The following is a 20,895-nucleotide window of genomic DNA, read 5'->3' as shown; positions in this document are numbered from 1 at the left end:
GTGCTAAGTCAAACGCTGTGTCTTATTTTATCTGTAATATCATCATATAGATGTGCGTTCAGTTTAAGGTTAAGCTTCCAGTGGGATGCTGTTACATTCAACACTGGTCATATAAATAGGAAATATTATATCTGGCCTAGTTGATACAAAATATTACATGCTATTTTATGAGTAAGATCAGGTTTTAAAGTGTTTGGGAAGAGTGCAAAAAGGTGATGAGAAATTTATTATTACTATTATTATTATCATTTGTTATAGTTGCTGTATGCAGTGACGCATATCTCATATACTGTGCTGTCATTCTTTGAGTGCTAGTGCCCAGTGTGGACTTTTGAGGTTTTTGGGGCGCTTTAGGGAGTGTTCTGTTGTGATGCTTCAGTTTCATCCTACCTCCCCCACTGGCCTGTTTCCATGGCTACCAACTCACACTGAAAAAACTGGCAGTGTGGTAAGTCCATTTGGTGCGTTTAGTGTTTCTTATCAGTAGTAACCCCCCCCCCCCGGTACCCCAGAGATAGACAGTCTCTCTCTCTAAAGGAATTATCGCATTAACCTGTCTGGACATTCAGCCCTCCCAATCCCGTCTCCGCTTACCCCGTACCCCCACGTAGAAGACCCCTGTCAGGCCACCCCCCCCCGCTCCCCGGTACCCCAGATCGATGGGGCCCAGCAGGGCTCGCTCCTCCAAGAGACACGCCGCAGCGCTCGTTTTCCCATGTTTTAAAGGATGGGCCGTCCAAATGGAATCCCAGAGTCCGAGGGCTCCATCCGTTAGCGTCTCGGCTCTCCCAGCCGTTGGTCCGCCCTCCCCTGTGACACTATCCCCTATCCACTATATGCGGAGACCGGTGAAGAGTGGCTCGATTCTCAGGGAGATGAGGGGCGCCTGCCAACGAGGGGGGTTGGAGAGGCCGGACCGCTGTCCCGTGGCTCTGGACCGGGTCCCGTCCAGCCTGCTGCACAGCCTGGGAGCTGAATCAGAGGGGTTGGAGCTGGGATATGCCGAACTGTGGAGATGTCCCAAGACTGGAGCAGTGCCCCACTACATCATATGGCCATATGTTCACACACGACTGTGACTCTACTAATGCTGGCAGCTTTTTGACGGCCCGTTCTTGCTACCGCAGTGTGTGGAAGATCAGCAGTCTGCTGGCACGTGACTGACTGTGTTTAGCAATCAGCTCTATTGTAAATAGTTCCAGGCCACATCTGTGAGGCTATAGGGGATAACATGATTGACTCTGTATAATGCGTTCTCTTCAGTCTTAACAATGGTGAGTCCAGGTCTCAGATCTGAAAAAACCGTACGTGACACAATTTAGTGTTTTTAGCGTGGTTATCAATCCCTTAATAAGTTGAATCAGGTGTGTTAAGTTTAGGGAAAACAGGAAACAGTCCTGAGAGGTGGGGAAAGTTGTCTGACTGATTTAAAATGCTAAAGGGGAAGACCAACAAAAGGTCCCATTAATCCCTAATATGTCAGAATGTTCTGACACTAATTTGGCAGAGAGTCAGGGCCATGTGTGGTCGGAGCCTGCGTCGGCCGCACTGGGACGTCGAGGCAGTCACCCGGAGAGTTAGCGAACGCTGGGCCAGACGCCCCAAAAACACCCCAACCCTATGTCAAGGAGGAAAAAAAAAAAAAAGAGTACACCCTCACGTCAGACGGACATCGGGTGCCGAACGGCCGCTGCTGTTTCCAGCCTTGGTTCCGTGACTGGCCATGTAATTATGCCGGGAAAACCCGTGGGAGTGAGAGCAGGAGAGTGACAGCTCCAAGACATGCCGCACCACAGAGGTCCACGAAAACCCCTGCAGTGTGAGTTATATATTTGTTCAAGGCTCTCCATTCGTGACATGTTTCTAAGTGAGTCCACCAAGCTGCGGCTGAAACTGATTTTGCTTACCAAAGTAATTCTCACCCCAGCGAATGCAATGGAATGCGTTGAGACACTGTTCAGCTAGACAGAAATTTGCATGATGGGAAATGAAGTTTAAGGCTTTGTGCTCCGAGGCATTGGCCAGCTGCTTTGGAAACTTTGACAATTCTTGACCTTGAGACGGCCTTGGGCACAATTTTTCCCCCGTTAATCTTTGTCATTTTTGAAATTCATAGGATTAATTGTTGGTTGGCGTTGCTCCTGGACGGACTGGTCTCAGCGGGCCCTCCCTGGAGCTTTGCAGAGCCAATTTTAGCGTGGTCTGATCTGATCAGGGAGGTTAGGGGCACAGGGGCAAAACCGTACCATTCATGGGGCTCAGAGTGGGGGCAGAAGGGACAGGAGGAGAGAAGGGTAAAAGAGGCTAATGCACCAGATGAGGGCAGGAGAAGGGCAGTAAAGGGGCAGCAGAGAGGACAGGACCAACTAGCCTTCTGTGTTGGTCTTTTCAGTCGCTCCATTCTGTCACATTCTGTCTTTTTAAATGAACTTGAAGATGGATCACTTTGCAATTTGTCTGAAAGTGATTAGAATTGTCAAAAATCACTGCAAATCACTCAGTCCAGACAATTACATTTAGCAAATGAAAAGGTTTTGATGTTCTAAGTTACAGAAGCATTATTTTTCTTTTTTCTTTGGCACTCTGCCACCCTCCAGCATGGCAGGAACGTCCCGCCACCCCGAACGTCTTCATAAATCTCTAAATGCTATAAATTATATGTAGATGTTCTATTTATAAATTTGTTAAACTGTATTTATGAACATTTTGTATGCAGTAATTTATAAACAACCATTACTTTTAGTTTTATGACCCAGTTTTATGACGGTTTGTTGCTTAATGGAGTTTTATTGCTCTAGGCTGTTTGTTTTCTTTTTGGGTTTTATCTGTCAATCAGGCGTAAATCTCCTCTGTGGCCAGGATGTTGAGTGACTGGAGTTGAGCTGAACCGTGCGTGTTGTGGGGTCTGTGTTTATGCAGCCCCGTGCCTAAGCAGGAGTGTGTGTGTGTGTGTGTGTTTTTTAGCGTGCGTGCTTTTCCCCTCTTCTCGATCCATGTCGTTGAAGCGTCCTAGGGTGTTCGGCCAAAAAATTAATCAAGCTACCCAGTCTGGGGTCCCATGACCTTTTGACCTGTGCGTGGTCAGTCCTCGTGTCTGCACAGACTTGCCCTCTGTTCCGAATTGTCTTGTTTACGCCGGGGCGTTTCCCTCACATGCATATGTATACGCATGTTTATATAAAAAATCTGCTATGCTGATATTGCTGTGATGGGCTCCCCAGACAGTACTATATGATCATAGATTTGTGAGTGGTACGCAGTGGTGATTAATCCTTTCCTGTTTTTGCTCCTCCAGGTGGCTGACGTCCCGGGACCCTTTCTGCCCTGGCTCGGTCCAGAAACCCCCAGGCCACATATCTCATCGTCACACCGCCGAACGCTCCGGCCTCGTACTGACTCCAAAAATAACTTCCCCTTGCCACGGTAAGATAGCGGCCAAACCCTGCAGGTTGTTTATGTTTGCGCGCTGCTCACGGGGTCACCCGTTCAGTCTGACTCTGGGATTAGAGAAGGTTGCCTCGAAGACACCGAGTAATATGTGAAAGCCCCTTTGTGTGCAGTCAGTGGTGTCGAGTGGGATTTTGGCCTGTTAAATCAGTGCACGAGAGTGTCGCCTTGAAAGATTTGGCACGGAGGACAGAGTTAAAGCTATTATTTTAGGCTTTTAAGAGTGCGGATATGGCTGTTAAAAGCACTGGAGCGATTTGGACTTGTGTTTAAGATCCTGTGTAAATACGGTTCTGTGCTTTATGGAAGGGGCAGAACTGTTGGGAAGGTCGTTAGGCTGTGGCCGTTCCTGCATCTCGTGGAGACGCTACTCCTTTTTTTTGCAGCCGTAAAAGGATTGGCGACATCTATTTCCAGTGGTCTAGGACTCTGCATGGCACAGTGGACTCGTCACTCCATATTTCACCCATTAATGCGCAATAAGCATGTTCTCTCTGCTCTGGAGCAGAGGGCAGTTTGAGGCATTGCTTTATATAACAACAGCTTCCTGCCAAGAACGCGGCAAAATCCCGAACCCATGTCACCATTGGGCGGCTTCGCGTTGGAGGTGCCGTTTGACCTCAGGAAGGCCGGCTAGTGAAATCTGCTTCCATTTGAGCTGCCTGCTTTGACGAGCCCCAGCAAATGCAACGTGTCAGAAACCTATTGTATCCAAGCTGCTTCCAGAGCCACTGGAACACATTAGGAAAGCTGCAGATGCCTGATACACATCTCTGCAGGGGTTTTTGAATCTCCCAGCTGCCGGGTCTGATGTTGCCCAGAGGGCCGTGCAGTTCTGACGACGTTCATTCACAACTAACGGTACAGATCTCTCGCTTTCACTTTTCACTTAGCTGCTCTTCTCAACCGTGCAAGAATCCTCATTCTGTGTAACTGCAAATAATGATTCTAACACCACTCAGACCTGGACTCAATTTGTAGTAAGGAGAGCCCGTGAACGTGCAGACACTGTGCTGACCTGAAGCATCTGGCTGACATGGTAATCCGTAAGAACTGATCATACATCTGTCGTAAGAATAATGAACAGCCTTTGCAGTTTATAGGAGACTTTTGTAAGGCAGGGGGGAAAAAAATCAGGACAGCCATAGGTTGGTAGATAAATCATCTCATTAAAATCTCATCAATAAAGCTCGCCTGCGCGGGGAAAGCAAAACAGGGTTTGAATCGTCCAGCCCTCCTCTCAAGCACTCTTTCTTTTCTGTCTGTCCTTCCTTCACTTCCCTCTCTCTTCGTGTCTGTTTAGTCTGCACAGTTCTTAGAAATGTGAACAAGGAAGCCTGTTTTGCAGGATGCCTCAGTGCAGCCCCGTGAGCCCCCGACACTCGGCACCAAGCTCGCGTGAAGCCCCCCGACCGTTCCACATCGTTGCGTGATCGTGGCTGAGAGCTGTGACCTCGCCATGCCATCTGCAGCTATGATTCACATAAAAAAACAACAATAAAAAAAACAGTACTGTCATCTTACAGGACAGTGGCACGCTGAACAGGAAGCAGGGTAATGACCAAATCGCTCCAAATGTCAAGACCCAAAAGGGCAGCCTTGACTGTCAACGTTATCCGCTCAGTGGGAGGAATCCTACTGGGCAGTGCAAACTCCTGAATGCACAACGCACATATCCGTACGGAGCAACTCCGTTAACGGAGTCGTGCGCTCTCAGTTTAATGGCCGTGCTCAAGGCCAGCCCGTGTTATGTTCCTCTCTATGGAGCGTCACTAACGTGCATGCTCTGGGAGCGGAGACGAATCACTCAGCGGTGGTGGAGGCCTACAGCCTGTCCGGGGAAGTGATATGCCGCACCCACCAAGGATACGAGGGTCTGCTGTGTCATTTGACCCTGGTGGGATCCACTACCGCACATTCCCTGTCTGTGCTGTCTGACAGCCCACCACCCCAGCGCCTCACAGGGATTGCGGGCACAGGGAAGTGCACTTAGCTAATAGGGAAGCTGCAGTGCTTAGTGCACTCCGAGCACGTGGGCGTAGGTAGTGGGACGCGGCCGCGGTAAGGGGCTTTCACAGCTCTGTATGGTTCCCATTACTGCTGAAGGGGTGTTATTAACCTTTTTAGAGCTGTCCAGAAAAAAAAAGGCGCTGAATCAGTCTGGATAAGCCTGAGGTCTCCGGAGACGGCATCACTCTGATCAGCTGTGCCCCAGGGCACTGGATTCATCCCTCTGATTCAGGCTGAGCTTGTAAACCAAGCGTGTGGAATGTGTCTGTGTGTGTGTCTGTGTGTGTGTGTCTGTGTATGTTTGTGTGTGTGTGTGTGTGTGTGTGTGTGTGTGTGTGGAGTAATATCTGGGTTCATGCAGGAGGGAAGGTCTCGAGGTTGATTTCACTCTCGTCCCAGAGAGCAGAACAGCTCAGGCGTGCTGGGGAGAATCAGCACTTCCTGTGTGGTTGCTGGCCTGTGTCGTCCTCGTCAACTCGTCATCCTTAGCTTAATCTCATCTGAAAGCTCCGTCTGCTCCTCGTGCGGGGGGGGGGGGGGTGGTTCCGTGTGAATGTGTCATTGCAGACTGCGTGCGCACTTCGGAATAGTGGGGAATGCTAAGCATTCGGTGACTTTCCTTTTGTGTTCTGTGAGTAATGCACCTTCCTGTGTGTGTGCTGTGTGTTCCGTGAGTAATGCACCTTCTTGTGTGTGTGTGTGCTGTGTTCAGTGATTGATGCCTTTTCTATGTGTGTGTGTGCTGTGTGTATTCAGTGACTGATGCACCTTCCTGTGTGCACACTGTGTGTGTGTTCAGTGACTGATGCTGTTTCTGTGCTTGTGCTGTGTGTTCCGATGTGTTCCCGCCTCTTCCTGCTACTGCGGGTTTGGACCAAACCTGCACTAGTGAAGCTTTAGTGCTTTTTTCCTTTGATTCTCTCCTCTCCATTAACCTCCCTGTGAGATGCTGTGAGGGGATGCTGGAATTTGGTTGTGCTGTGACCTAGGTTTGGGAGGGGTCAAAGGGCATGCTGTGGGTCAGGGTAAGAAGGATTTTGGCATTTGCTTTCAGTGGGGGTGAATTTACCTGAAATGTGCAGGTGTGAGCCCTGCTTCTGGAACACAGAGAACAGTGACAGACTGGCAAGAAGTTATGTCTCACGCAGGGAGCAGCAAGAGCAGCAGCTAAATGCCGTAAATGTACATGTCAGGGTAATGTCAAGTGGACCACGTGTGTGCAGACACACACATTGGACAGGGTTACATGTCATGCACCGCCAGAGAAAAAAACCCAATAACATTTTTGGTTTTCAATACCTTTATTGGAAAATGTGACTAAATATATTCATCTCAATTCATTATTACAAACTGTGAGCGTATAGATGTATAAGAACAAAAACATTCTACAGGAAGATGCGGACGCAGAGAGCTGCTCCAGATCCTGATTCACATTGTCTGGGGAGAACGATAACGATTTCTATAGCACCTCTTCAGGTTCACGTTAGGAAAAGGGGATTTACAGGCCATGTCCTGGTCTGGGGTCAGTTCCGTCACGTCAAGGCTAACTCAGACGGTAAAATGAATCAAGGTGAACTCAAAATCTGTGTCAAACTCTATCAGTGAATTAAAAGTGCAAGATTGCACTTCTGTGTTGATTTGGCTGAAATGAAAGAGCCCTTGATTTCTGGGATTTGACCCCACGGTCATAGCTGTTTCCCACAGTTCCTTGTGTGAGGCTTTAAAAAAAAATGCCAGTACATTATTCCTAAGAACACTATCTGTAATTAACTACAACAAAAACAGGGTATGAATCAGGTACGTTGTGGCTTTCTGCGGCCGTTGGCCTCGGCGCTTGGAGCAGAAACACCCTCTGCACAGCCACGCCAGGCCCTTTTTAGCAACACAGGAAATAATACACAGCAAGAAAAGGCACAGCAGTCAAGTGCTTGCTGGAGTAGCCTGATAACAAGCATGTTTTGGCTCTTTCAGAAGCCTCCCAGTCCCTCAGAAATCAAACCCACATATTAACTTTTTTCTTTCTTTTTCAACATAATTACACCATTAAAGGGGGAATTTAAAAGTGTAGCTGTGCATTAGCTGGCAGTCCACTGGTAATAACACTGTTCCACTGTGGCACACTAAACAAAATGCTTTTTGTTGTTGTTGTTTTTAATGTGTCCAACCATCAACCCTTTTATAATGTTCCTTTGTAATTATTTACATTTAGATGCGGCATTTGATTTTTCCTTCTAGTATACAGAATGACATTCCAAGTGATTATTAGTATTAATATAAACATTAACATGAAATGTTACCTGTGCCCAAGCCTATAATACTCTCTGAACAATTTCTTCATACAGTTCCTTGTGTTCATAATTAGATTATACAATAAAACGACACAAAAATAAATCCCTCAATGAGTAATTAATTCAGAATCATAGCTGAGTGGCTCAGTAGGAGAGCGCCTGCCGCATCATTCAGGGAAACGTTAAGCACTGAAAGGGCTTTACACATTTTCGTCATTACAGAAATGGCTGTCCAACATTCTAAACACCTCGTTCTAAACAGGTTCTCAAATACTCGGAATATTTACAGTTTTTCATAGGTTAATATTTAGGTAATATTTGGTCCCCTTTTTCCACTGTTCCCGTGTGAAGTCCGGGTGGCCGATTAGTACATGGGAGCTTAACATTCACAGAAAATATAATGCATCCGTAATACAAAACTGAAATGCTGGATCACTAAAAAGTTTGACATCTGTAGAGCACATCTACATAATCATGAAATATAAACTAATTTAATTTGCTTGGAGGCGTAGAAATGCTTTCTTTTGGTGATCCAGCTGTTATGAAACTAGAACAGAAAGAAAATCAACATGGCAACAATTTGACCTGTGGCAGAAAGTCAGCGGGCTGCAGGCTCTGCTTGTGAGGAGGGCGACAGTACTGACACGTGTTCCATACCAAGGTTTCAGCTGCCAAGATGTGATTGCATTGATGTGAAAGTTGCATTGTTGCAGACATGCATGTAATTAACAACAAAACAAACAAACAAAAACAAACCGAAATAACAGAACATAAGGCTGACTCCGTCAGTGCATCGCTGTAGCAAAGCAAGATATTTGTGTCATGAGTCTCAAAGTAGCGGCTCAGTCTTGGTTCAGCTCGCTACCTGGTTTGCCATGAATGTGGAGATAAGGGACTGACTTTCTAATATTGACTTAAAAAATCTTTAATTTGTTACATCTAGCATTTGAGCTTAAAGCAACTTTTTGAAGAAGAAAAAAAAAAAAAGACTACTAATGTGATTTAACATGAGGAGATCAGGTTGTAGAAAGCTTTGCCCACTCGAGTCTGCTTCTGTTTTTGGCAGTGCATTTGTAGCATGGGATCTGTCTCCCTGTAGGGGGCGCAGCTGAGCCATCTGTCAGCATGCAGATGTGCTCTTAGCACCCAGAATCCAAGCAGTCCCTGCAGGCATGAGGGAGAAGGACGGCTGATCCAGGATCAGCTCCTTTCTGAGGTTACGGGTCTGGTCATCTGGGACTAAATAGCAAAAGCTGATCATAGGTTAACATTACAAATTTAAGAGCTGCAGGTATGATGCATGTCTGTCTATCTCTCTGACCCCCCCCCTTGAATATGTCTCTTGCAAACACTAACTGATGGCTACCTTTTTGCTCTTATACAATCACTCAGTTCTGCAGCACACCAGCATCAGAATGAAAAGTCTCAAAGCGTCTGGCACAGTGGTGCTGTGGGTGTGGGTGGGTGGTTGTGGTGTTGGTTCTGATGAGCTGTAGTGCTGGCTGCGTGCAGAATGAAAGGCGTTTTAAGCGAAGTGCTGTTTGTGCAAGCAGTCCACAGATGGACAGGTTAAGTGTGTGTGTGTGTGTGTGTGTGTGTGTGTGTGTGAGAGAGAGTGTGTGAGTGAGAGGCAAACATGTGGTACGTATCTCTGCAGAAGTCAGAAGCCCACACCCTCTCTCCTCACACCTCTGTGTTTAGTTGTTGCGCTTTTTCGATTTTCTTATCCTGTGAGAGTGATAGAGAGAGAAAGAAAGATGGAAGGGAAAAAGAAAAAACATCAACTTCCAGACTAGCATCTCACATCCTCATGTACGGCGCTTATTCACCTACCTCACGTCCTCACGTCCGGAACTTATTCACGTACCTCACGTACAGCGCTTATTCACGTACCTCACGTACAGCGCTTATTCACGTACCTCACGTCCTCACGTACGGAGCTTATACACGTACCTCACGTACAGCGCTTATTCACGTACCTCACGTACGGCGCTTATTCACGTACCTCACGTCCTCACGTACGGAGCTTATTCATGTACCTCACGTCCTCACGTACGGCACTTATTCACGTACCTCACGTCCTCACATACAGCACTTGTTCACGTACCTCACGTACAGCGCTTATTCACGTACCTCACGTACAGCGCTTATTCACGTACCTCACGTCCTCACGTACGGCACTTATTCACGTACCTCATGTCCTCACGTACAGCACTTATTCACGTACCTCACGTCTCACGTACGGCACTTATTCCCGTACCTCACGTACGGCACTTATTCCCGTACCTCACGTCCTCACATACAGCACTTGTTCACGTACCTCACGTACAGCGCTTATTCACGTACCTCACGTACAGCGCTTATTCACGTACCTCACGTCCTCACGTACGGCACTTATTCACGTACCTCATGTCCTCACGTACAGCACTTATTCACGTACCTCACGTCTCACGTACGGCACTTATTCCCGTACCTCACGTACGGCACTTATTCCCGTACCTCACGTCCTCACATACAGCACTTGTTCACGTACCTCACGTACAGCGCTTATTCACGTACCTCACGTACAGCGCTTATTCACGTACCTCACGTCCTCACGTACGGCACTTATTCACGTACCTCATGTCCTCACGTACAGCACTTATTCACGTACCTCACGTCTCACGTACGGCACTTATTCCCGTACCTCACGTACGGCACTTATTCCCGTACCTCACGTCCTCACGTACGGCACTTATTCACGTACCTCACGTACAGCACTTATTCACGTACCTAACGTCTCACGTACGGCACTTATTCCCGTACCTCACGTCCTCACGTACGGCACTTATTCATGTACCTCACGTACAGCACTTATTCACGTACCTAACGTCTCACGTACGGCACTTATTCCCGTACCTCACGTCCTCACGTACGGCACTTATTCACGTACCTCACGTACAGCACTTATTCACGTACCTAACGTCTCACGTACGGCACTTATTCCCGTACCTCACGTCCTCACGTACGGCACTTATTCACGTACCTCACGTACAGCACTTATTCACGTACCTCACTTACAGCACTTATTCACGTACCTCACGTACGGCACTTATTCCCGTACCTCACGTCCTCACGTACCGCACTTATTCACGTACCTCACGTCCTCACGTACGGCACTTATTCACGTACCTCACGTACAGCACTTATTCACGTACCTCACGTACAGCACTTATTCACGTACCTCACGTACAGCACTTATTCACGTACCTCACGTACGGCACTTATTCCCGTACCTCACGTCCTCACGTACAGCACTTATTCCCGTACCTCACGTCCTCACGTACCGCACTTATTCACGTACCTCACGTCCTCACGTACCGCACTTATTCCAACTGATCGGCTGTTTGGTGGTGAGTTTATTTTACATTTATTTCATCTTTACAACGCATGACTTTATGATTGATTTAAAAAAATCACCGACTATATATTTAGAGGTCAAAGTCTAAGGTAACGGTTTCTCACTCAGCATTTCCCCCCACAGTGTGTCTTGCCCCTTCACCCTGTCCACTTATAGAGTGCAGTTAGTTCACACTTGTGGGTACTGGGCATTTAAAAATGTATCTGACTCTCAAATATTTTTTATTTAACAAGCTTGGGGCGGCAGAGGAAGCAACAAATGACATTTTATCACGTGTACTTCACTACTTATGTAATGTACTTCTACTCACTACATTTTAAAACCAGTCTTTTTTTTTGCCACGGTCTCCCATCCTTGGCTTCATGGTTCCCATGGCGCTAATTAGCACCATGTGGTTTTGTTTTCATTCTTGTTTCGGTTTAGTCCCTGCCTTGCCTGCCCATTTGTGCATCTCCGCTCTTCCTTGTGTTCGCGTCGGTTCTCTTTTCTTCTGATTTTCTTGCCTTATGTTGCCAGTCGTGGCTGTGCATTAGTCTTGGATACCCTCCTAGTCTTCCCCGTTTAGTCTGTCTTTCTTATCCAGTTTCATTTCATTAAGCTCTGGCTCTTTGACTGTGGTCAGCTTTAACGACATTCGTTATTGGATTACCCTTAATAAACACTGCTCAGCACATGCATCCTGCCTTATCTTCCTCCTCATCACTTTTTAATCTATTATTCAAAAAAAAATTAAAAAGTCAGGCAATGTCTACTCAAACACCTCACCAAGCGCCACGTTGCTAGCCAATTGAAATCCCGCTGCTCGAAACAGAACACGGGACGTGTGATCCTTTTGAGATCCACACATTTCTACAAGTCACTTATGCGTGGCTATGAAGTTTTTGCTCTACAATAAAAAATAATTTGTATGATTTTGCAGATGATGCATACAGGTTTAGTATAAGCTATTATTTATGCACAACATTCAAAATAATATTTAGAAAAGCGTTTTAAAGACATATAAAAAAAAAAAAATTCAAGTACATTTAAGTGCACGTACTTCTGTACTTGAGTAAAATAAAAAACCCATACTTCAACTTTTGTATCTTCTGCTATAACAATGCTTTGCCCCGCACTAATAAAGCTAAAGCTGATTGGACATTGCTCCTCTGCTGAGCACTACAGGAGGCCCATCATGCATCACTGCCTCATTAGGCCAATCAACTGCTTGTTAGTCTTGGGTCCTGCACAGTCTGCAGCAGTTTATTCAGCATCATAAAGTTCATGTGTATGACACCCAAAGTAGGTTTAAGATAATAATGTGCCGTTCCAGTGCAGTCAAAAATATAATATAATTATAATAAAAACAAATAACATTTAGATGTATATACCACAGAAATTTCACAAAAATATCAAATAACTGTCATTTAGATTCCAAATAATACAATGTATTATTTGTGCCTTAATTATTCTAAGAACATCACAGATAAAAGCATTAATGACTGAATGACCTTAGTGATATTTTGGTTGTTCATGCTAAGCTTAGAGAAGCCAGAACCTGGAAAGATTCACCAGCCAATTACAACACGTATTGATCCAAAGCAACTTTCACAAGAAAATGTAAGCTTACTGCAATGCTGAGTTTTAGTTCAAATCTGTACAAGTGTAGTCCAAGGGGAAGAATAGCATTTCCTTGAACGGGATCTGTTATAGTGAGTGGTTTGTCAACACTCTGGGAGTATTCTGTTCGGTGTGTGTCTGTGTGTGTGTGTCTGTGTGTGTGTGTGTGTATGCGCGCTATATACATGTGGCCTTTTTGAGCAAGGGTTTCCTCCTTACTTGCTAATGGCGTTCTTCAAGTACTGTTGCAGCCATTTGGTGTTGGGGTTGATGCAGACCTCCCTGTTGTTCTTCAGCTTGGCACTGGTAACAAGAGAGAGATTGGAGCAATGAGGAGGAGATAGTGAGGTAATGGAAGCAGAGCATGAGACAACTCCAGAGAAAGACCTCTGATTTGAGATGTAGACCTTTAACTCGCTGTTGGTAATGAGAGACTGATAAAGAAAGGTATCTGCTTCAGCAGGAAGCTGCTGTGCCTCGACTTGGCATCCGATGAGGTCAAGAGAGTGAGGCTGGCATAGGCCACAGATCCCTTTTGGGAAGGAGAACCAGCCAGTTGGTGATCTTTTCTACATCTGCGCCACTTCCACTTAACATCTGGCTGCGTTTAATCTGGCCTGACCACAGTGGACACACACTGGAGGCTCGTCCAAGAGCCGTACCTGGTGTGGAAACGGTTGCTTTTTGTTTTTGGACTGAAGCAGCTCTGAACGGAGATCGCTAATGTATCCTTAGTGAAATCATTTATTTCCAAATGTGACAGAAAATGCTTTATTAGAGTACTCTAAGGCGGCGCTTACCAATCGGTTGCCTAGTATGTGCAGGACTTTTCCAGTGCCAATACATGTGATGTAGCTTACAAATGGGCTTGCTAATTAACTAATGAGTTGCATTAGGTGGGGAAATACTGTTGTAGAGTCCCTCCAGACTCATCATAAAGGCTAATCGAGGCATAACCTGTGCTCACAGCAGGATTTTCCTCTGAAATCCCCACAGCAATACCCCTGTGTCAAAATATCACAATGTTCATTTCAGTCTTACTGGACACTAATGAACACTGTAAGAATGACTGCAACACCAGCACTTGAAGTTTCCAGGAAACAGCCCTAGGAGTTCAAAACTCTAACTTTCCAATAACCGCTTTACTTTAGATGAAATAACAGTAAATATTAACGTCACTGCTAATTAAAAATAATTAAACCCAGTGTAAAGGCCCTGATAAAAATCACCACCTCACCAGTCCTTAATTAATCAGAACCCAAAAGCCCAGCCAACGACACAGCGTGGTTGACCAGAGCTGTCGGAGCGTGGGGGAGGCCGGTGGTCTGGGTGCATGCCAAGGGGGGGCAGCGTGAGTGGTTGTGAGGTGAGTGATGAAGTAAATATGAGAGAACGGGTGAGTTTCACGGACACGTAGTGACTGGAGGCTACTGGAGACTGATGGCTCTTTTAATCACATGCCTCAGTGTGATGGAGACTCCGGGGAAAGCCTGTAACCTTTTAAGTCATCTATCTGACAAAGAGAGTGTGATACCTCACCTCTCCACACACACACACACACACACATACTTCACACATATTGCAAATGCAACTGAGAATGCACATCACACAGGGCATGTGCGTACTCTCAACCCACACCCTCTTTCTCTCTGCCAAATGCACACGGACTGTAAGTGTGCCCACAAGCACAAGTTCATATATAATCACAAATGCAGAGACACATTCACCTTTTCTCTCTCTTCTACATCTTTCTCTCACACCCACTCACATCACTGCATGTCACACCTTTGCGCCAAAAGGTCATGTTTGAGAATTAACAGCTCAGAGGGACAACAGCTCACACAGCTTTGCAAATTAACCACATCCACCCCGAGCCCCCCCCCCACCACCACACACACACACACACACACACACACACACACACACACACACGCTCCTATTCCGTCTGAGCAGATGGTATACTCTAGCAGACACTAAATCCCTGCTTAAACCAAACCATCCACAAATTCTACAAACCAACTTCTGAATGTAAACAGAAGTGTAACTGGATCTGGACTTCTCCCCCACTGCCTCTTTTGTGAATGAAATCAAAAGTTGATCGATTTGTAGTGTTCACTGTGTTTATTTTTGGTTTTTCCCCCGTTTTGTGATTTGAAGTGCTCCTGACTGAGTTCTACCGGACTTAACTACTTATAGGCCCGGTGTCTGTGTGAGGTGTCTGTGGGCTGAGACAGAAACAGCAGGCGGTAAGCACAACACAGCCAGGAGTAATGCTAACAGCAAACAGGGTGCTGTGTTTGTGTGTGTGTGTGTGTGTGTGTGTGTGTGTGTGTGTGCAGAGGGGTAGTATTACTGCTGCCTCCCTTTCATCTTCTTGCTGCAGTGTCCTGGGGGTCTTTCAGAGTCCCCGGTACTTAAGATTCAGAGGTGAATTCCTGTAGAAAAACCGTGCTTAGTTGATGTCTGTGTGAGGGAGGGTGATGTGTCGCCCCCCGGCGAAAGTTCTGTCCTAGTCTAACCTTCTGTCTCACAGTGACCCCTGACGACCCTGTTAACCCTTCGTCCTCTTAGTACTGGCCACTTTTGACAGTTTTTAGATCGTCAAAGCATTTTAGATTAATACGTTCCAGATTAGCCAAGTAATGCCAAATGTTGGTGAGAAAGAGATTATGGAAAGGCACTCAACAAGGCCAGCAAAAATCCAGGCATAGTATGACCCCTGATGATTTCCTAAAGGTTGGGGGAAAAAGCCAGTCCATAACACGTCATTCACTTCCAGTCTCCCAGTCATGTGGTTATCTAGATCTTCTGATAAAGCGTGCACACACACACACACACACGCTCATTTGCATCCTCTCTTATCACAGCATCTTATAGTGTTACAAAATGTTCTGTATTTGAATAAGTAACAAATGCCTTCATTGTCTTACAGCCAAAACTTGCTAACGTTTGCATTACGGTTCCCTTAACCTAAACCATATGGTTAACATTAACTATAATATGTAGTTAACAAACCCTGAACTAACAACATTACTGGGTCACTCTGCTTATAAACAGTGCACTTTTTTCTGGCAGACTGCACAGTCCACCTTGGTGGCACTGACCGTTTTTAGCGTAACCTGCCGACGTCAGTTACGTCAATTAACGGAGCATCTCCGTGCAGCTTTTCTAATGAAGCGTCGTCATACTTAAAGGCGCGCATTTGTGCGGCTGCTCGTCCAGGATGGTGTTAAGCCAGAGCGGCAGTGCTGACACTTACATTACTTGGAAGGGGCAGTTGGGCGTGTGGAGGAACTTAATCTCGCGGATGCTCCTTTGCGGCACGGTGTGGAGGGTTGCGCGGCACCAGCAGCGCTCCACCAGGCTGATGGGCTTGGCTGCGGGAGAAACGCACTGAGCGTTAGAGCGTGCAAAGCACAACCTGCTACCGCCAGCTGGGTTTGAACTGGATTTATTTTCCACGAGGCTTATGCCAGTGGTGAACATTTTTGATCGGGTTCGTGGTCTGAAAAGATACAATCCACGTGATGGTAAAATAAAATGATGCTAACTGAAACATTATTAGCGAATATGTATCGGTCCAATATGTAACTACCGATTATAAGTTAAGTGACTGTATAACTCTTATGTTCATTAGAAAATGTGTTCACAAAATGTAAAACAGTTGTACATCGATTTCAGCGGCTAGCTGTTTCTCTGTATAGATTATTGGCGTTTGTAGCCTACTTACGTGAAACGTATTCACAATTTAAATAGCAAGTGATTTACAGTCAATAAAAATGTACCCTCGGCAATTAAAAAAAAAAATTCAGATGTAAACTACCACATTGCACAACATATTTGCTTTTAACCTCTATCCCACATAGCAAACATATCTGTGGGAACCCATGCGTTCACCTGCGTCCACTAGCGAGATCATTAAAATTAGATTAGGCTACTGCTTTTCTTCCGACTTGCCTTTAAACAGGTCTGGCTTTTCGCTGCGGGTTCGAAGCAGAGAAGTGTCCTTAACAGTTATTGATGGAAAGCTTTCCTATTCTAGTCCTGCACTCCACGCCGTCCTCGAGCTTGGGCTGGAATCCGCGCGCCTGATTAACTGTCTGAAGTGCATTCTCCGCGTGGCATCACGTCGTCTTGGACCAAGGTGGACTGTGCAGTCTGCAGCACACACCTCGATTTAAAACATTTATCTAGTCCTAGACTAGTCCTTCGCTAAGCTAGTGTCTCCATCTTGCACGGGAAGAGCGGACGAAGAGCGCGCGAAGAGCCACAGCCGTCCTCGCGCATTACCGGCACCCTTTCTCATCTTAAATGCCGCGAGCAAAAAGTAATTAGCAAGCAAATGAACTTTTTTTCTTCTCCATCACCTCAATAGATCAACAATTACAAGAAATTCCCAGAGGGGAAACCTTTCTCTGAGAGCCGAAGAAAAGTTCGCAAAGACGACCCTGCACTTAACTGTTCCTGAAAAAGTTCGCGGGCTCGCCGAAATATACACAAACAAACAAACCACACAAAACCCAAATCAAATTAAGCTCTACAGCGTGATGCTACATGCACAGTTAATTCATATGCCTCCTTTTGTTAGGATACAGTATGTCACTTGGAAAAAGAGCAGATTCTACCTGCAAAGGAGAATTTGCAGAACAGCTTTTTCCATCAATAAAACCTTCATAAAATCACAAATCTCTAAAGGAATCTGCTGGATGCTGTCTTCTGAATTAAACCAAATGCACACCACCAAACCACCAGTACAACATCTTACCTGAAAGACTGTTTTCACACTCACTCTTGTCACAGGGACAGTAAATACACACACATGTACATGCATATTGAAACTAGCATGTAAAATGCTGATGAGTAGATAAATTAAGATAAAAAAAAAAAGTTCCATCTCCCTGCGTCACGTCTGCGACTGTCAGCAGAGAGCTGATCTTTGTGGAATGGCCATCTTCCACAGTAACTTACCTTCAGTCTGTGAATCCCTCATTGCTACTGTCAAAAACACCACCACTGCCAGCACTTTGACATCCATTGTGTTGGAGCATGCAAAGGGTGAGTGAGCAAGTATGTGTACGCAATTGTGTGTGTGTGTGTGTGTGTGTGTATCGAGAGCTTTTGTGTTTCTCACAGCTTCCAGGACACAGTGTGGTGCCTGGGTGCTCAGCAGTTGTGCTAAGACTTGAGAGCGGCAGTAGAGCACTCCCACATGCTGATGAGGAGGAGGAAGAGGAGGAGGAAGAGGAGGAGGAGGAGGAGAGAGAGAGAGAGAGAGAGAGAGAGAGAGAGAGAGAGAGATTGCGAGCTAGTGAGCAGAGAAAGTGAAGGGATGTTGTGGACCAACTAGTCTTCTTAGCAAGGCAAACTTTGCCAAGGAAACTTCCTCAATTAAAATGTTTTACTGAGCCTAATGTGACTGTCCACCCACACCCTTTTCTCTCTCTCTCTGTCTGTCTCTATCTCGCACTGTCTCTGTGTCTCAGGCTCTCTCTCTCTCTCTGTTTCTCTACTGTTACCTCAGCATTGTTCTTGAATGTCAGCTCTTTGTTGCTGATTGTTTATTTTCACTTATCTGGCGCTGATCTCTTTCCTGTTCCTGTCCCAAATCAAATACCTCGCATATCTCATTTAAAATGTCTTCTGTAATAAACGGATGTCAACTGTCAATTTCAAGTGTAGGGTGTGTGTGTGTATTTATATCCCACAAAGCTGTCAAAGTAATGCTTACTGAGTGAATATACGCAGTTTAGCGTTTAACAGGACATAGGTGTTTTTATGTTATGGGAATGGACTATTACCTTTCTGGGACAGAGCTGGGAGTCTCGGTGCGGAGGTGAGGGGGCGTGTCGCAAAGATGCCGGCCAATCGCGGATTGTTGCGACCGAAATGTCTGTTTTTAGCCAGCTTTAAACACTGCCTTTGCTACGTTATCAGCAGTACATTTGCTGTGCTTTAATTAACAGCTGAGATGCTGACCTGAAAATGAATATTTCCTACAATCTACAAATAACACTTTGAAAATGCAACAGTGGCCTAAATATATGTTATATTGCACATGTATAATATAAAATAATGTTTCAGTGTCTAATCCGCCGTTTAAGTCGGTATATGACGGTGACTCGTTGCGTTTTAATCAGTAGCATTCGGGGCTTCCTACATTCCCTTCTGTTAGCTGCACAGAGCACTGGGTTAACAGCTTTTATATATATATATATATATATATATATATATATATATATATATATATATATATATATATATATATATATATATATATAAAATTTTTATTTATTTATTTATTTTTCGCACACACACACACACACACACACACACACACACACACACACACACACACACACACCCCACACACACCTAGAATCTTCTTTGGATATTTTATTAAACGGAAAGTTTCTTTAAAGAAGAGACGCACTTTGCTTCCACCGCTGATGAAGGATCTGTCTGAAACGCCCTGTTTCTCTGGGAACTCTGTGCACTTTACTACAATTTCTCTACATCTCTTACTACAGTACACTGAAGTTACTCACCTAGAATCTTCTTTATATATAGTGAGTGTGTGTGTTCTGCACAGAAGAACATTTGAACACACAGTGAACAATACAGTGTAGTATTGAAGTATTGCAGCATATGAAGTATTACAGTTGACTAAGGTATAAGCTATAAGAAATAATTTATAACTGCTGCAAAATAACTGAGGTCATCTGAAAAAAATGTTTAAAAAATGTTTGAAAAGTTAGCATAATTGATTTTCAGATGCTTTAAAATTCGAGCACCGACTCATTTTTTTTATTTAGATTTTTCAACCTTTATATCCAAATAGTTTTTTTTAAATGTTTTAATTTTTACTTTTTTGACATTTTCGTATACTATTTGTACATTTTTCTTGTCCTCCTCGTACAGCTTACGTGGTGGAGACTTCTTTAGCGTCCTGTCGTTGAGGTGACGATGCTGGAATGCCCCTCTCTACAGTACTGCTAGCCGCGGTGACAAGTTTTTATCTCACACAAGTTTAGAAAGCAGCCTTTCAGCTCCGAGTGTAAAGTTTCACACCAGTGTTTCCCTCCTTGGCTTCTCACGGTCAGTTGACTGACAACCGTCATCTGACAGGAACGTAGAATTTATTGCGCCCGTGTTTGATTCTTAACATTTTTGCTTCAACAAGAACAAGATATCTTTATTATAGGAAACGTAATATTTAGCATTAGAAATGTCTAGTACTCTCCTATCTTTCACACACTTTTTACATTCCTTTACATTTTTTAAACGAAGCCGATGAGTTGTTGAATATATTTTTTTTCTTACACACACGGCAAAAAAACAAAGGGTACAGCCATGCGAGGAAACGCCACCGCCTGTGCAATATGCATTTAAAGCATTGGGCGTTTGAAGTGTAAGAGATTGGAGAGTAGCACTTCGGCGATATACCTCTTTTGTACGCAGGTGTGTCATAGCATTCATCAACACCCAAACACGCCCAGCCTCAGACAACCTCTTTTCCATATGGATCGCGGAGTTTAAGATCACATCTACAGTTTATTATGCTTAGACTTGGGCGCTGATGTTTGTCGCGGATTAGGAACAAGACTTGAGTAGGTGGCACGTCAAGAGAATTTTCCCTGTCGGCCTTTAACCGTGGTAAAGCAAAAAAAAAAAAAAAAAAAAAAGTCGTGTCTCCCTTTCGGATAGTTTTCGGATATTAGTTAAATACCGAAAAATTCGTTTATAGCTCAATGAAAAGGATACGGAAACTGTCTTCACCATTCGGTATTTAAAATAATTTTGAAATTGTTCACCGAAAGCTGAGTGGCAACTTCTGAATGCACAGAAAATGTTCAAATCAAAGTAAACTAGACTAATGGCGCTATAATAGTAACAGAGAGTAACAGTAATAGTAAAATAACAGAGAATTAGCTCTTGTTATAAATTACTGGCTATGTGTTCTGATTTTTGCATCGTTGGAGATGCTTTGACTAATGGGATGTGTTGGTGCAGGAAGGTCTGAAAGATTCTGTGAAGGTGCTGTGGGTGAACGGGGCAGCCAGCTTCGCTCGGGCCTTGATGAGGTCTCGAGGACCTCCTGCCGACGAAGGGCTGCCCTTTAATTTGCCTCTTTAGACCAGGACGGGCCAATGA

General features: G+C 45.0%; 1 protein-coding gene across 1 annotated transcript; it reads right to left on the bottom strand.

Moving 5' to 3' along the window:
- Positions 1-6,739: 6,739 nt before the first annotated feature.
- Positions 6,740-17,975, bottom strand: cxcl12b (chemokine (C-X-C motif) ligand 12b (stromal cell-derived factor 1)). Its single transcript, XM_027015407.2, has 4 exons — positions 17,713-17,975; positions 16,004-16,121; positions 12,964-13,047; positions 6,740-9,473 (listed from the first exon to the last, which is right to left on the bottom strand). The coding sequence occupies exons 1-4, from the start codon at positions 17,777-17,779 to the stop codon at positions 9,443-9,445; spliced, it is 300 nt and encodes a 99-aa protein (XP_026871208.1). The 5' UTR covers positions 17,780-17,975; the 3' UTR covers positions 6,740-9,442.
- Between the last annotated feature and the right edge of the window lie 2,920 nt (positions 17,976-20,895).

The sequence above is a fragment of the Electrophorus electricus genome, chromosome 21 (genome assembly GCF_013358815.1).
Source record: "Electrophorus electricus isolate fEleEle1 chromosome 21, fEleEle1.pri, whole genome shotgun sequence".
Taxonomy (NCBI): domain Eukaryota; kingdom Metazoa; phylum Chordata; class Actinopteri; order Gymnotiformes; family Gymnotidae; genus Electrophorus; species Electrophorus electricus.
The sequence above is the reverse complement of the archived record's forward strand: the minus strand, read 5'-3'. Positions and strand labels throughout refer to the sequence as shown.